Source organism: Lissotriton helveticus, chromosome 1_1 (genome assembly GCF_964261635.1).
Source record: "Lissotriton helveticus chromosome 1_1, aLisHel1.1, whole genome shotgun sequence".
Taxonomy (NCBI): Eukaryota; Metazoa; Chordata; class Amphibia; order Caudata; family Salamandridae; genus Lissotriton; species Lissotriton helveticus.
The window spans coordinates 307174313-307192143 of record NC_136057.1 but is presented as its reverse complement, the minus strand read 5'-3'; the positions used below and the strand labels follow the sequence as shown (position 1 = coordinate 307192143).

General features: G+C 41.2%; 1 protein-coding gene across 2 annotated transcripts in view; it reads right to left on the bottom strand.

Moving 5' to 3' along the window:
- WDR91 (WD repeat domain 91) overlaps positions 1-17831 on the bottom strand; it is a 228463-nt gene that overhangs the window by 40767 nt on the left and 169865 nt on the right. For both annotated transcript variants that reach the window (XM_078670816.1, XM_078670899.1), the window contains 2 exons: positions 13288-13382; positions 8036-8204 (listed from right to left, as the gene is read on the bottom strand). In XM_078670816.1, the coding sequence (XP_078526942.1) occupies positions 8036-8204; positions 13288-13382 (264 nt within the window). The remainder of the gene's footprint in view (positions 1-8035; positions 8205-13287; positions 13383-17831) is intronic.

Below are 17831 nucleotides of genomic sequence, written 5' to 3'. Positions count from 1 at the left end.
AACTGTTCATATAATCCTAAATCATACTCTTCTAACAAACACCAAGAATTTCACAACTGACCAGTGGTTAGATAGAGTATCCACCAGAAAGAGTATTATGGAATGTAAGTATCTTGTTCTTCTGATGGACACTTCTTTCTGTAGACTCCCCTTGAGAAAACAAACCTCCCCTTCTGAATTGATTTGAAAGCAGCATCTCCCCAGATTATGGGTTTGTGCAATAGCACTTGAAAACTGCCAGGAGCGAGCGGGTAAAATACCCTTACGCCGGACCTGGCTATCAAGGCAGTAGTGCTGCATGAATATATGGAGTGAGACCCAAATTCCAGCCTGACATTTGTCTAGAACATATAGCTCTACAATAATGGGGTAGACCCAGAGGCGTCACTAAGACCTGGGTGAGATACGGTACAGAAAGGGGAGTGGTCCCAGTGGGAATACAGTGTCAAATAAACGTCAACATCACCTGAGTAACAATAAACAGTAGGGCAGTGAACAGTATATACATCAAATGTGTACAGGAGGCCTGAGCTCCACGCGAGACGAAAAGCGTCTCTGAGCGAGAGCCACCTTGGAAACTCCAGCACGCAAACTGCTGATATTGCGCATTCTCTGCAGTGACAAACAGATCTATTGAAGTCTCTCCCCACTGTTGAAAAAGACCTTACACCACCTCCGGATGGAGACGCCGTTTGTGATCTGCTAGGGCATCTTCAGCTGAGTTAGTCCACTCTGGCATTCAAAGAACCCACAAGACATTGAACCACCAGGGATATGCCCTTCTGTTCCAGCCATGTCCAGAGATACCGGGCCTCTTGAAATAGAGTTGATGATCCTACCCCGCCCAGCGTATTGCAGTACCACATGGTGGTGGTGTTGTCTGTGAACGTTTGCATTGGCCTTTTCTGATGGAGGATAGAAAGACCTTCAATGCCAATCGGATCGATGGAGCTCCAACAGGTTGATGTGGAGACCAGATTCTGCTAGAGACCAGAGTCCTCTAATCTCCACCTCTCCTAGAAGGCTGCCCCTTCCCAGAATCTGTCACTACTGCCAGATCTGGTTGTGGAAGGGAGAGGGGTCTCACTGCAGAGCCTGCATATGCCAACTATTTTGCATGTAGCCAGGTTCTGAACTGGGATGGTGCAGTGAGCTAAAAAACGGTGATGGATCAAGCCCTGATCTTTTGACTGGGTAGGAGTGTTCTGCTTAATTCAGATACTCTGTCCATCACCACCCCCCTTTTTGAATCGTTTTGGCCACCACAAGTGTGGAAGGGTATGCTCAGATGTGAGTCCCTTGCTCACTGCACCATCAGGATTCAAGCAAGCCGGGCCGAAGACGGCTGTAATGCCAGAAACCGGTCCCCGGAAGCTTGTTTCCTTTCCAGTAAAGAATTGGCTTGGTAGTTTGGTCTGCCCTGTTCCCATGATGCACTGGGCCAGGGACAGACTAATTTGCATGTAGCCAGGTTCTGAACTGGGATGGTGCAGTGAGCTAAAAAATGGTGATGGATCAAGCCCTGATCTTTTGACTGGGTAGGAGTGTTCTGCTTAATTCAGATACTCTGTCCATCACCACCCCCCTTTTTGAATTGCATATGCCAACTGGCATGTGTCACAAGCAGGATGCAGGAGGCCATGAGACCCAGCAGCTCAGAGTCAGTCTCACCGATAACTAGGAGGCTGAAACATCATTATCATAGCCCAAATATCCTGGACTTGCCGTTTGGGAGGATAGGCCCTAAACTGCACTGCCAGAACAGCTCCAATTAAAGGGAGCATCTGAGAGGGAGTCAGGTATGACTTTGGGACGTTGACAGAGAACCCGAGGGAATGCAGGAGGTCTGCCGTAGTCTGAAGGTGGGAGACGACAGCCAGGGACAAGCACACCTTCAATAGCCAGCCACCGTGAACCGCAGGTGACGCCTGTGGACAGGTAGAACGAGAATGTGAAAGTAGGCGTGAAAGTCCAACATTAAGATCCAGTATCTAGGGTCCAGTGCAGATAGGACCTGTGTCAGAGTGAGCATCTTGAATTCTCCTTCTTGAAGAAGAAATTGAGAGAGCATAGGTCGAGGATAGGACAAAGGCCTCAATCCTTCTTGGGCACCAGAAAGTAGCAGGAATAGCAACCACGACCTACATCTTGACCCTGCACTCTCTCTATGGCTCCTTTGGCCAAAACAACCACCACTTCCTGGCAGAGAAGAAATAGGTGGTCCACCCTCCACCGTCAGCCTTATGAAAGTGGGTGGCATGGAGAGAGGGATAGTCTCGAAGGGGAGAGAGTAGCCCCTTCGGACAGTCTGCCAAACCCACCTGTCCCATGTTATGGGCTGCCAGTGTGGCAGATAATGGCAAATCCTGCCTCTGACTGGGTATCCATGATGATAAGTAGGCAGACTAGGAGGGTTTGGGGGTGGTGGGGGGGATATGTTGGGGGACTTACCCTTCCTATTCTTGTGTTTGTTCTGCCTATGGAGTATTTTGGTTTCACCCATGAGTTGCAGAGAGCTTGAGCTTTCCTGTGGACTGTGTAACTGTGCCAGGAAAAGTGTGATAGAGGGTATATAGGGAAATGCACTTTTGGAGTCTTTTGCGTGCACAGACAAGCACATCATCATGTAAGCACAGATACATGCACCCACAAACACAACACAATTACACGCATTGTTAACTCCTTCCGTGCTCATGATGGCTCCCGGCCGTCATGAGTCATGGTAGGCATGTGCTCATGATGGCCGGGAGCCGTCAGAACGTTGCCGCTCCACCCACGTGCGATTAATTCCCCGCCTGTGTGGGCAAATTAATCAGTGGGTGGAGTTCTGATGGCTCCCGGCCGTCATGAGCACACACCCACCATAATTTATGACGTCCGGGAACCGTCATGAGCACCACGGCGCCACGCAGACACCACCCCCCGCAACGCGGCGGAATTCGCGCCGCGGAGAAGAGGTTAAATGTGCACACATACACTTCACAGCCTCTGCAAATACACAAAGGTGCAAAACCCCCTCATTCTTCCTGGCATATTTCGCCAAAACTGAGGCACTTATGTTCCTGCAGAGAAGAAGTACAGATGCAGTAATCACTGTACTATGTAGAACATAGGGGAAAAGTTATTATAGGGCCAATAGTTATTCTTGTTGCTTTTGCTTCTGTAAATTGAGACATTGAGGTCTTATTAAATAACTGCAGTTCAAAGTGTTATGATTGACATGAGTTGACACATTACTTGTCTCATTATGTTTTGTGGGTAGGAGTGTAAGTAAAAAATATAAAATATTATACAAATAATTCAAAATGTACGTAAAAACAATTTTTAATCAGTTCATTTGTTTAATTAAAACTGAAACAATAGAATTTCAAAAATGAATAACAGAAGCCAGTCTCTTTTAATATTTTAATAATTTCAGCCTAGGAGCACAAAAGGAGCGTTCTGTGCACATTTTCAAACATATCATTGTTCTTTATAATTTCAGCGCTAAGAGCTTCTCTAGCCCTTATAGAACATCAAGGCAGCTAGAAGAGGGCACCCGTTTGTGGTAAAGTGGACTCTGTGACTTTAAACAGCCAGGAGACTACTTTAAATAAAAGCCAAAGTGCTTTGACAAACACAGATCTGGGACACCATAAACACCATTTTGGGAAAACAGCAATTCATTGTAGACCATTCACAACGTGGACATGGTTAAATATATGTGATATGTATACACTTGAATTTTGTGAAGAGTGCCCGGCTATTGTGTTTATGTTGTTCTAGAGCGATCAAGAGATTTGTTTTTCTCTTGTTTCTCCATTTGGGACATAGGGGATTGTGTCCTAAGCCCATTTGCACCTTTTTTCGCTGAATATTACTGGTTAGGACTTTAGGACTGGTGCAGGTATTATGGCATTTTTGTGTGCTTTACAGATCTGGGACACATAGCTATCTCATCGAAAACAAGCCTTGGCAAAGCCAATAGGGCCTACCTTTATAATGTGATTTGCTGAGATGTTGGCTTTGCCAAATTTTGTCTGTAATGTATTGTTAAAAAAAGTAAAGAAAAGATAAATCTCAAAATACTGGAGGAAAAACTAACAGATTTCGGATTGTTTCTCAAAAACTGTACATTGAATTAAGTACTTTCAATCTTTATAAATGGCATGGTTTATTTTTCAAAACCATTTCACTCAGGAAACTCTTAAAACATTTTAAAAAGAATCAGAAAATGTGTAAATTAAAAGGTAACATTTTAATTTATTTTCTACAGGATTCAGCCACTTGATCCTCTGTTTAAGCCCAGAGAGCAGATTTATGGACCTCCAGGAGAAGCGTTATGCTAAGTACGTCTTCTGCCTCAGATACCATCTGAGTGCAGCAGATGGCTCTTCTCCCAACGCCATAAGTCTGCTGGTACTGTATAGATATTGCAAAGGGTTTTAAAAAATAAGATGCGCTGGTATTGTTTGTTTAGCACATGTTTGGCATGCATACAATCAGCTGTTTACAAACTGTTGGATTTGTCGCATCTGAGAAGTGATGGGATTGCTGTGGACTGCGGCGCTATATTACAGAGAATAAATCTTTCTACTGACTTGCACTGTAAACCACAAGAAAAAGTGACTGCGATCACTGATGCGATTCTTCAACTGGCGTAAGGTTTGTAACTGCTTATATATTATGTGGCCATTTTTAAAATAGTGAGACATATTGCTTTGCCAAGTCTTGTTAACTATGATTTTTAAACAAATTGTTCAGTTTTGGGGTTTTCAACTGCCTAAAACCTAGTAATGATGACCTGAACTGCACATCACTAGAGTTACGACCGCTCATTCGAGCAGTGGCTACCAGCTGGTTTCTTGCACAGAGAGTCTTTGATCCTGTCAATATCTACAAGTCAGAGTTCAATATGTACAGTTATACACTACCTCATTCGAATTGTGAATGTTTACAAAATTGTAATTTGTGGCCAGGCAAAGCATATGAGAGACTTACCATCACCTATGGCCATAATAAAGCAATAGGGGACAGGGATGTTAGCATCCACCAGATATACTTCACTGTCTCTCATAAGTTCGCCAGACAGAAACAAGAGGTAATGGTGTTGGGCTATGAGAAGAACTAGTTTGCAGTATTAGGGAAATGTCTGGGAGGGCTGTTTCTTATAATACAAACATGTTATATACAAATCAGGTGCAATACTGTGATAAACATGAGACACACTAATGCTTTAGAGTTTGTTTGTGGCCCAGAAAACTACAAGTATTGGACGGTGATGATCACTAAGAGTGGACATGATCTCCAAATTATTTTAGCAAACAAATCAACAGTTGTGCTAACAAAGATTATAAACACTCAGCAGAGAGGACTCTTCCATTTTATTGTCTAGCAAGCTGTCTGTTGGTGATTAAAGTTGGTAGTCCACCCGGCCTCGCACAGAACAGATTTGTAAGGCCGAAGGAATCAAAGTTGAAAACATTTGTTACTTTTCAGGCATGTTTCTGATACAGATATGAAAGACTGCTCAACAACCCAATCCCTCGTCCTCTTCTCCCAATAGCAAATCACTGGAGAGAAGGAATTAAGGGACAAAGGATTTGGAAGAGACGGGCACACAGACTGATTACTTGAAGGAAGATGCAGAGAGCGATTATCCAACTGGAGGCGCATTCGCTTTCAAAGGTTTGTAGGGACAAGTACATGGTTTGGAACAAATAGTTAGAGAAATTACTAATAATACAGCCAACATAATAACCATCATATACATAGGTAATAGGTAGGGGGTTAGATTAATTTATTACAACTAGTAGGGATGAGTGATGTAAAATGCTTTGTTTTTTCCCACTCTTCATTTTATTCTAAATAATATCTGCTACGATTACCATAAATATTACCATTATTCTGATGCCTACGGTTTACATTCAAATTGTACATAGAAGTTACCTGTAAAATCTCAACAGCTGTGAATGTCTATAATTTCCGTAGTTCAATTTGTATACATTTATATATAATTCCTGTGAAGAAAAGTTTCACTGACCGGGTTTTCAGACTCGTACAACTCAGAATCTGGATATGCCCAACTACTCATAGACAAGAGTGGGAGACATTGGTCTGTTATCCCTTTCTCTGAAGGGGGTGTGAAAACCACTACAGCTTGTTGCCAAGGAGATCTTAGTACTCCCAAATGGGGAGGCTAAAAACATTTCAAATATTCAAACAAATAATCTGGATACAAATGTAAATCAGACTGATCAATCCAAGATCGATAGTCTGAAGACCCAATTTTAAAAATATTGTTTCATTCCGACTGTAAAGATACAATTACGAGATGGAAAAATGTGGCCTAGAGGACAATGAGAGTATTGCACTCTGCCACGCACATTACCCTGCATATTGCAAATGGAACTGGTATTAGGCGACGTCTTTACAGCAGATCAAAACCAACATCAGTACACCAAGGGCTTCAATAAGCGTCATGTCCTTTAGGCTAGTCCTGTCATGTATGCTCCCTTTTTACATCAATTGTCCCATCCACATGACAAGAATAGTTCTGAATAGGTGACATTTTACCTAGTAGTTTGCTCCTGTCTCTTCGACACCAGGCTCTTAGTATTATATCATAATCCCTGTACCTGACGTACATAAACATGTCCTCAGGTACTACATAACTATTCTGTATACGGGTCAACACTTTTTTCATCCTTGGCCAACAGGCCTGCTTTGCGAGATCAAATTGTTTAGAAAAACATTTATGATTGTTTTTAAAACATATAGATTCTAGAAGAAACCCTAATGTAAACACTCTAGTATATAAGACCCTTATCCACCCCCTGCAAATTAGAGGAGAATTCCTTCCACGCTTAAACAGGGTCCAGCATGCTGAATCTTCGACACGCAGTGGTCTGACATCCCTTGCGGGGTGTCTTCCTTGGAGCATAGACAGGGTCCTTCAATCCCTACCATCAGGTGAGGGGGGTTGGCTCTTCCCTAAGGGATTCTTGGCTATATAATATCATACATATATAGCTATACAAATATACATGCTACACCTACATATCTAGGCTAGGTACATTTTGTAAAATTTCGTAGAGCGCACATTATAGGAGTATGCAAGTGCTACTGGCTTATCTGAACTGTATATGTTCATCTTCGTAGCACTATGGTAGAAATTCATCTACTGTTTACTATATTAGTACTTGCGATTTCTATCGTATGCTACTGTCTCCTGATTGTCGCAGCAAATAAGTTTTACACAAGATTGACGCTGGATCAATAAATACTTATTGAAACGTCCTAACCGCCATCCTTTGTATTTTCTGAGGAAAAGTAAGCATGAGTGACTGAGCAAAAAGAACTGTACTGTTTTCCAAGATCCCTGAAGAATTGGGGTTGCCATGTTCAGTGGTTGCCAGACACTACCTACACTACTGTAAGATCCAGGAGGGTGGGAGTGGCAATGTAGAGCTAGCTGGTCTACTGGCTGACGTATCCCGTGGGGGTGTCCCAAGTCGGTTTGGAAACCAAGTCCTCAGTTTAAGTCATCCAAAATGTGCAAAGTCCTGGGGATTCCTAGGAACTATACGACATAAGCCAACTCATTAATAGTGTCTATGCTAATATGGTCCGAGCTAAGAATATTTAACAAGTATGTACCTATCTCTAGAGCAACGGAGCATTTACCAGAGACCCTAAGGCAGAGCGCAGTAATACCCATGAAGATTTCTTCCTTATTGAAGGCTCCACTTCACTGCAGTTGGGGGTTTTGGGACCTGATTTTTATCACTTGGGAATAGTGGGAGAGGTGTGGAGCAGCGGCTGGAGCAGCTGTCTCTGGAGGGTGGGGCTCACGGTTTGATCCCCAGCGGCATCTCAGCACCAGGTGACTCTGGGCAATAGCTCACTTAATCTCTCAGACGGCCCCCAGCGCCTTAATATAATTAAATAGTGGAATTTTTTTTATAGCAGATAAACTGGACTGACACAGTACAAAGGCAAAGTGCCATGTTCTATAACGGAGGAAAGCGGCTCTTAGAAAGCAAATATACTATACCTGTTGTTTCATGGTCTTCGTGTCCCAGAGTAACAGCTTTCCAGGTACCAGATTACTACCCCGCTCCCTAAAATCAGGTGCTGATAAGTCTAGTTGCGTAATCAGACTCGGAGATGCAGCAGAGCAGATGAATGAGGCACCAGTTGGACTGCACGCTAGCGACAGTATCCTATCCAGAAATAAACAGACTGTAAGCAAATGGTAGAAAGGAAAGCCCTCTCGAAGAACTGCACGCAACACTGGTAAGAAACAAAAGTCTATCAAAAGACAATGTAAACACAGTTATCAAAACAAACAAGCAACAAGTGAGCATACACGTGTCAACATGGATATATATATATATATATATATATATATATACAGATATAGATACAGATATATATAGATATAGATATATATCCAACCTTCTTTTGTACACCTTACTCTGTAAACTAGTATGGCACTAGAGGCCTGAGACTAAGTACATAATAGTTTAGAATAATATGAAGCATCATTAATGCCATCACAGATACAAGTCCCTTAGGCATAGCAAGTATGTGTTATGTGCAACATTGACCCTATACCATACACTTCACGAGTAGCCTAGGTCAAAATAAAAATCAACCACAGATATATGGGAAACCCTCATTGCACACAGTGTTCAATACATATACAACTGTTCAGAGAAAGCCAATTTCCTCAAGATACTCCACATCTGCTAAAAAATAATGCCCTACTACGGACAGCTTTTACCTGTATCATACCCCCTCACAGACACTGAACCTACATTGAGAAATGAAGTGGATATTAGAAGAAAAGAACGTACTATAAACAGGGTTTACTCTATGGATAGAGTAGACTCTTTACCACACTCTTTGAAGACAGTAGAATTCTCATGACACTATTCGATTAAAATAACTAAGGTCTGAAGGTGCTAAAGATACTACCTGCAGCCTTCATGCTGTGATGAAAACATTACAGATAGCCCATCTTCAGAAGCAAATGAAGTTCATGAATATAGGTTAGCAGTACCTGCTACACAAAGTCTTCCATGGTATGTAGAATTGTCATGCTGAGACTATTCAGTCTAATCACTCAAGGCTGTTTAGCATACTTAGTATTTACTACACAGAATGTTTGCCCTGTTGGAAACATTTTCTGCAGAACCAAAAAACTTGTGTGGAGCATACTGGACACAAGTCGTCAACTATCATCTGTACACAGAAAATTACTCTTCAATACGAAAATGTAGTGTTCAATACCTCTACATTAGAAACATGTGTTTTGCAAACACTTACACCCATTAACTGGACTCAGGCTGTACAAAATTAGGTATAAAAGTTATAAACCATAAAACAAACTAACACACTCATTAGATGATGTCATCAGTGAAGTCATCTGAGGTATCATCAGTGATGTCATAAATGATGTCAGAGAACATGTCATGAGTGATGTAATATGTGAGGCTATAAGCAGTGCATGTAGGGGGGGAGTTAAAGTTAGCGCTGCTAACTATAACTGGTGAATTTCTGTGTGATTTTTCAGTTCAAAACGTCAATGTTGTCACTGACATTCACCTTACTATAATGTTACCTTAACCTTTGTTTTGTCTAGAGAATATATATATATATATATATATATATATATATATATATATATATATATATATATATATATATATATATCCAGCTCACGGTTTCCATCAGACTTCCACGAAGGAAAGAAACCACGCACTCCGGGGGTCGTTTTCAGTTAGTTTAATTTCTGGTTTGCAACAGACGCGTTTCGGCGCTCCGCCTTCCTCAATGTTACAAACATTGATGGCGGGCGCCATGTTTTTAATAGCGTTCACTCGTGATCAGTGGGCGAAACAAACAAGGGACAACAAATCATTACACCATATTGGAAGGTGTTCACAGTCAACGACACGTTGTGAATTACTGTACAAAGTGAGGGCTATCCTACTTAATTAAGCCCCAGTAAATTAATTTAAACATATTATTGACGTTAGTGGTTTAAGCAAAACTTTGATTGCGCACAAATTCACTTTCACATTTCATGGTATTTCGCCGTGTATCGGCCTAAAGATCTCATTATGCTGGCAACCCATCAGCCATATTGAAGCGGCATGACATCATATTATTAAATCACCTAGTCAATGAATTACAACCCATTGTGTTAAGACACAACCATGCCGATAAAAAAGCATTTCGCCGTGGATCGGCAAGTCACCCTTGATTCATTTTTATGTTCCGTCCCATTGCTGAACAATAGTCATCCATATCATTAAATATTCTCAAAATTCACACTGTGGAAGTTCTACAAAAGAGCAAAGTTTAAACGAAACAGAATACTACTAAGTGAACCCATTATATCTGACTCCTAATTTTCTTAAAAAGGCTGCACAGATTATTCTCATCTACACGACGTTATCATTGTTTGTGAAAATTCGCAGGGACTCGAGCTGGATATATATATATATATATATATATATATACTAGCTTACCCGTCGCGCGTTGCTGCGATCTCCGAAGAAAGGAAATTCAAGGAAAATCGTTATGATAACATTCAATTTACATTGTGTCATTTTTATTGAAACTTATTCATTTTAATATGGAAAACATTTCAAAGTGTCGTTTTACTTCTATTTATTTATTCGAAGTGCTTGTGGATACACGATTTTTTGTTTTTCCGTCTGGTTGCGTACAGCAGTATTCGAAAGATTATGAGGGCCCTGGAAGGCCCATATTTAAAAACAATTTATGCCAGAAACCTTCGCTGGAGTGTACTCAACAACTTCCCAAAGTTTCCTGGTGATCGGATGAATGCTGTTTTAATTCTATTTATTTATTCGAGTGCATGTGGATACACGATTTTTTTGTTTTTCCGTATTGTGAGTACATCAGTATTCGAAAGATTAAGAGGGCCCTGGAGGGCCGATATTTAAAAACAATTTATGCCAGAAACCTTTGCGAGAGTGTACTCTACAACTTCCCAAAGTTTCCTAGTGATCGGATGAATGCTGTTTTAATTTATTTATTTATTTGAGTGCTTGTGGATACACGATTTTTTTGTTTTTCCGTCTGGTGCGTACATCAGTATTCGAAAAATGATGAGGGCCCTGGGGGGCCGATATTTAAAAAAAAATATGCCAGAAACCTTCGCGGGAGTGTACTCAACAACTTCCCAAAGTTTCATGGCGATCGGATGAATGGTGTAGTAATGCATAAAGGACAAACAGACAGACAGACAGACAGACATACATTCGTTTTTATATATATATAAATATATACACACACACGCACACACACACACACACACACACACACACACAGTAGACATTATTGCAGTTCACAGTTTTTCTTAGAATTCTCCTTATTTATAGGGGTAGGTTAAACTCACAGGGGGAATTCAGCACATTGCACTGCACACACTGATTATTTGCAGTGGGAGCTTGTTCCGCGTTGTAAAATCAACGTGAATGGCAGCATGCAGTGCTCCAGAGGGTGCTGCTCCTTTCTGCCGCTCGGTTAGATGTTCTACTCAAGTGACAGCTTTCTCAACATAAAAGGACGTGACTTAAAACGAACCGGCGCAACCTGCTGTGATTGTCCGAGTTAGGGGATTCTGAGAAAATCGTTCTAGGGGACGCAAATTCTGGCTCGCCAACTTAACGTTGGTGAGCTGTGCACGAGAAAAAAAACTCTGCAAAAACAAAAAGTTTATTGCCCATCCCTATGTATTTATAAAGTGCACATACAACATATCTTTTTTACTAAAGGACAAGTAAAAATCAGTTTTTCATGATTAATACTACAGTTGAGTGCTAGCATACCAAGATAGTGAGTGCTAAATTTGCTATCAATCAAGGCCTGTTAACCCCCCTGCGGTAGGGGCACAGGCTGAGGCAGGTTAATGCTCTCCCTCCTGATATAGATATTATCTCTTCTGCGAAATTGTTGGACCTGTTTATTTCTCTTGCTTTTAAAGTTATCTTGTCATGTTGGAAAGATAATTCCAAAATTTCTACTCACACTTGGTGGAACTTTGTTTGTGATGAACATAGGATTGCTATTGCTTCGTCCTATTCTGTCCCCTTGAAGATCAAATCTGATCTCCTCTGGCTTCCCTTTACCACTTATCTTTCCTCCACATCTCTTCTTGATTGATTCTCAGTTTTCCCACTTCTCTTTCCCTACTCCTTCTTCTCTCTTCCCTTTCCTTCTCTTGCCTCTTTCTTTCCTTTTGTTCTTTCCTCTATCCTCTCTTCTTTTCCTCTTCTCTCTCCCCTTTCTCCTTTCTGTCTTCTTTCTCGGTTCCTTTCATTCTTTATTTTATTACTCATTGCATATGTTTTAGTACTTCTTTTTTGATATTATCTTATTTCACCTTTCGTATGACATATGTATTGTATTTCTTCTAAAATGCTAATAAAAATTTCTTAAACAAAAAAAAAAATGCTCTCCCTCCTGCGATCAGTCCCATTCTTGGGACAACTTCAGTCTTTTCGGCCATCTGAAAAATCAGACCAGATCTCCTTAAGTTCAGAGGCAAACCAGAGGAAATTACACTGTTCCTGAGCAAGTAAAGTGTATTTATTTATTTATTTAATGAGTTTTATAGAGCGCTGGCTAGACCCGGATTGCTGTTGTACTCAGCAGATGAGCCTGGAAAGGAAATACAGCTGCACCAGACCTATGAGGTTTTAATAGGCATAACTGAGGGTGTACCAGGCAGAATGAGGCAATAGAGGGCAGACCTGGTGCTGCTGTCGATATGAAAGTGGTCAAGTGGAGGCTCTGGTATATGAAGCACTACTGAACCTCTGAGACTGAACTTGTGAATATGATGACAGTCCTAAGCGTATTGCCCAGGCAAGGCACAATGTGCCTAGACAATAACCCGTTCCCTAAACATATAACGTTGTACTGGGAATGCCAGGCTCCTCTTGAGCTATCCTGGGGTCCTGGCCCTAAGTATGAAGCACTTCAAACCCTCAGACAAGTCATTTCCTGAGCTACAGTGGTGGAATTAAGATGTTAATGGCCTGTGTGTTTGATAGCTGACATAGTGATAAACTACAAGATGTGGGGGATTAGCAGTTGGATAACAACATTTCCTAAAGAAGCAGGAAATACAAATGTTACTTCAAAGTGCTTTGGTAAGGAAGGACACTCAAAAATTATACGGGATGAACTACAGAAGTTACCTAAGGACATCAACTAACGTGTCAGGATACTTAAAGGTATCTTGGAAGGATTTGCCATGTTTACCTGGGCATGTCGTCATCAATGTTGATCTCACAAAGATTCTTTTTGGCTTCTGTGTCATAGAGGCGGACTGTACCAACACCACTGCCCAGTAAAAGCTTGAAAATGGGAAGAAAAAAGCAAAGATCAAGTAGAGACTATTAAAATAACACTGTTTTAAGGATGATCTTAAACTGCAAGATGAGCCTTAGGTAGCCCAATAGGGAAGGCACAAGGTAAAATGAGCAATGTAAGTGAAAGAATTAGTTAATATGCAAAAGACAGTATACAATTTTAGATCATTAGGGACAGAGAAGAAAAATCCTGTGAGGAATGGTTTTCAAAAGAAGCATGCAATTGATGCCACATAAAGGAAGATGTGGAGTTAAAAAAGGAGAAAATGGACATTGTACGGAAATACATGGGAGGTTCAGTTTACTGATTAAATGTTTTTATTCAAAACATACAGTATAAAAATGCCACAAGCCTCAACATGCTGGCAGGGTGAAATTGAACATAACAATATTTTACAGATTTTTATGCCCCAACTAACACCCACCGTCGACATTTTCGATCTGGCACATCCCTAATAAAGGAACACAATAGGTGGAGAAAAGAAAGTGGGATTTGGAAAGGAATAGTACTGAAAGGAAAACGAATTAAAAGGAGGCTTAGGGTGGTAATGTGGGGTTGAGAAACAGACACCACTGATAGCAGACCCCCTAAAAATAGAAATACAGTGATCCACAAGCTCCACCACACACTGGATGTGTCAAGGGCCAGATTCAGACAATATGCTAGTCACAGAGATCTGCATGCAACCCAATTTTCCCAGCAGAGTAGAATGCAGTTAGTCTTTTCTTTATTCTCCTTCAGACAGGCTACTATTTTCAGGATATTTTCATGCCAGTCAGAGTTTCAGGGAGTCTTTATGATGTATGAATGTGCTTCGGTGTGGCTCTATGAGCTGTTCTCGAAAGCATTTCAGCAGATGAAGTGAATCGGTCTGGAGTCTGCCTTGGAGATAATGGTGTTGCCTCAATATTACTTAGACTTCAACACTGAGCGAGTTCTGACATTTTTCGGCCTAGTGATATTGCTTGCCAATTTGTGCGAGTGATCGCTCACAGGAGATCTTATGGTGTCAACATAGGATACTGTCCAGTTTCTACAATACATGTTGCATTGGTTGCCCAAGTATATGCTGTGTTATGCCATTATTTCAGGTCTTGAGCGCATATTAATGTTTTCCTTAAATGCATGCTTAGTTTACATTCAAGTCTTGAATGCTAAGTTTTCGTACACTTTGAGTTCTTAATATTGCACAAGGTTTGCAGTGTGTGGGAATCTCGACTGTGTTCCTGCTGTGTTGATTTATGTACATTGTAGGTGTCTTTTCCTACTGAGCGCTGATTTCCTTAACGTGTTGTTGCTGCTGTGGTGACATATTTATTTCTGGTGTGAGAAATGTATTTCTGGTGTGCAAGTTCTCTGTAAGTGAGTATCGGCATTTATTTTTCTGTCATCTCTGATTACTACATTTCTGCATTTTTCACTACATGCCCTTACACGACAGTTTACTGAATGGGGTGTGTCACCTATTTCTACATTTAGCACTTCATGCTTACACAAGGGATTACTGTATAGGTGAAAATCACCCATTTCTATATTTTAGTCTACATGCCCTTACATGGAGGATTGCTTTATGGGTGGAAGTCACTAATTTCTACATTATACGCTACAGGCCCTTACAGGAGGTATGGCTGCATGGGTGAAAGTCACCCATATTTACGTTGTACGCTACAGGTGCTTACGTGAGGAAAAGCTGCATCGGTGTTATCCACCCATTTATACATGGTTTGCTACATGTCCTTAAAAGTAGGATGACTGGATGGGTTGGGAGTCAGCCATTTCTACACTTTACGCTTTATGCCCTTACTTGAGGGATGGTGGTTTGGGGTGGATGTCACGCGTTGATACGCATTACACTATTTGCCCTTGCTGGGGGGTGTTTGGTCGGGTATATTTAACCCATTACTTGTGTGTGATGATGTGTTTTCATTGATTTAGTTATTTTACTTGCAGTTTTCTTTCTGTTGTGCCATACTGTGTCATGCCACTTGTCGTGTTTGTCCGGCCAATTGGTGTGGTTGAAGGTGGTGGTAGTAATAGGAGTGACATTGTTTTTTTAAAGATTTGTATGGTGTTGTAGGAGGTTCTTTTTCCGTTTTTTTGTTCAGCAACTGGTGACTTTAAAAGTTAATGCTGTTTGACCAGTTTTCTTCGGCTAAATATTATGTGTTTTATAAAGAGAGAGGATGTGAGATATCTTATGTATTTATTAATGCATCTTCTCTATTTTATCATTGCATGTTCATCCATGTAATGTTTCATACTATCTTGCATTCGTTGATTTTTATATATTTTTATAGAGGGGGAGAATATATTATATCTAGCGTATACAGCTATACATCTTCGCTGTTGCTTTGGCTCTTGCCGCTCAGCCAGTGGGAACGTGCTGTGTGGAATGTTGGAATGGTGATGATGAAAGAAAGGTTTGGGTGCCTGTGTGGTGAGGTGTGACCGTTGGAGTATGGGCTGAGCAGCAGGCAGGCTGCTCCTGGTGGGGCTGTTCTAGGGACAACCCTGGACAAAGCTATGGATGTAGTAACCTGCAACTAAGACTCAATCAATCATCTGAAACTACACCTCGGCTACCAGACGTTTATTACAAAAAATTCCATATGCTGTCTTCTGCAAAAAGAAATAATGAAAGGGAGGAGGAGTCATAATGTAATATGAAAGAGGTTGCATCAAGCCGATTTTCTCCAGAACATAACATTAGCAGTTCCATCACTTGAAGATTAACTGCATCTTGTACGTCATCAAAATCCTCCATTCTGTTTTCACAACCACAATAGCCTTCATCATCTGATGCCTGAAGTCTGAAAAATCCTGAAAATGTGACTCCAGTGGCAGTCTTATTTTCAGTCTCCTGTAGCCTCTGTTCAATCTAAGACATCGATAAATTGGCACCTGTCATTCCAGGTTGCATCATTTCTAAACTTTTTCCTAATAGACATCAACAGATCAAGCAGGTCTAACACTTCCATTATCTCGCGCGCTCCTTGTAGCAGGTCTCCAGAGAGGACATCTCAGTTCTCTTCCCTTCCTCCTCTGCCTCCTTGACATAGGCTGAAAACAATTGTGAGCTCATGTTGCGACTGCTTCCCTGTCATTTCTCTGTTTCAGGAGCGCCCAACCCCATCACTCACCAGTGCAGACTAGCCAGGTCCAATATGAGCACCACTCTGGTAGGGGAGCCCTACGTCTGTCGCAGGTATCAATAGATCTGTATTGGTCTGGGTTTAATCATCACATAATACTGTCATCATAGGGTACTTTCTTCTTCATTTCTGGATGGTACCACAGCAGGACAGACAATCGTGGGACAGGCCCACTCGCAGCTCTAGCCTGTACCTCTGGAGCCTCAATTTGCTCCATCTGCCATGTTTCTCTAGCCACAAGCTGAGGGGGTTCCCCTCTGCCGCCTCTATCCAAGAAGTGTACCTCCTCCGACCCTCTGAGTAGCAGCCGCTACCACCCCAATGAAAAATTGAGAAAGGTGGGCCTGCTTGCAGGAGCCTAAGAAAGAGTGGTTATGTTGTGCACACCCAGGCCCCATCCCTTGAGAGGAATACCATTTAAAAGTAGCAGCATGAGAGGGACAGTTTAAACTAATGAACATGAAATACAGTGTGTAAATAAAGACAATGATGAACAGCGTAAAAATCAAATGACTGAAAAAAACACTATTTGAATCTGGATGATATTGTGAAAGACAGTAAAAATAAATCTCTAGCACAAGATGGATATTATAAACTAAAGCAGTGCCTAAAGACCTTCATTATACTGAAGCACAAAAAAGACTATTTTAAAAGACCGGGTACAAAGTAGAATACACAATAGAAACATGAATGACAATGTTTAGATGTGTATTATAAAGTGGCGTAATGCAAAAAAACAGTAATCTAAGGATGCAGCATGCAAACGACCCCCACAAATACATTATTGTTGAATAATAATGAGGTTGTCCAAGGCCAATACTGATAAGGTCTTCTGTAAACAATGGTGTTGGGGTTTAAATAGACCAATTGGCCACTACACTGTTCAAACTGTCACCCACAATCTTATTAAAAAAAAGGCTGATTCATTCTGACTAGTATGACTGAACAGCCTGCCCTGAACTGTGCAGGAATAATAAGGACTTAAAATTGAAATGTAATTGATTCTGACTTGGAAAAGATTTTAAACTTTTTAAAGAAATCTGGCATTTTGTCTTCCCGCAAACACTACCAAAGAAAAAACACAAACCCCCTCTCCACCCCCCAAGGCCAAACAAGGACTTGGTGCTTGTGACTTTGAGAGGGTTCCACACATTGTGTAATGAGGATATTTGCCAGGGACAGGCGATTTGGCGGTGATTGTCCTCTTTAAGAACTATGAACAAACCATGGGCAGTGAAGAACGTTTTGTTGCTGTGAGGAAATCAGAAGAGTTATTATTTA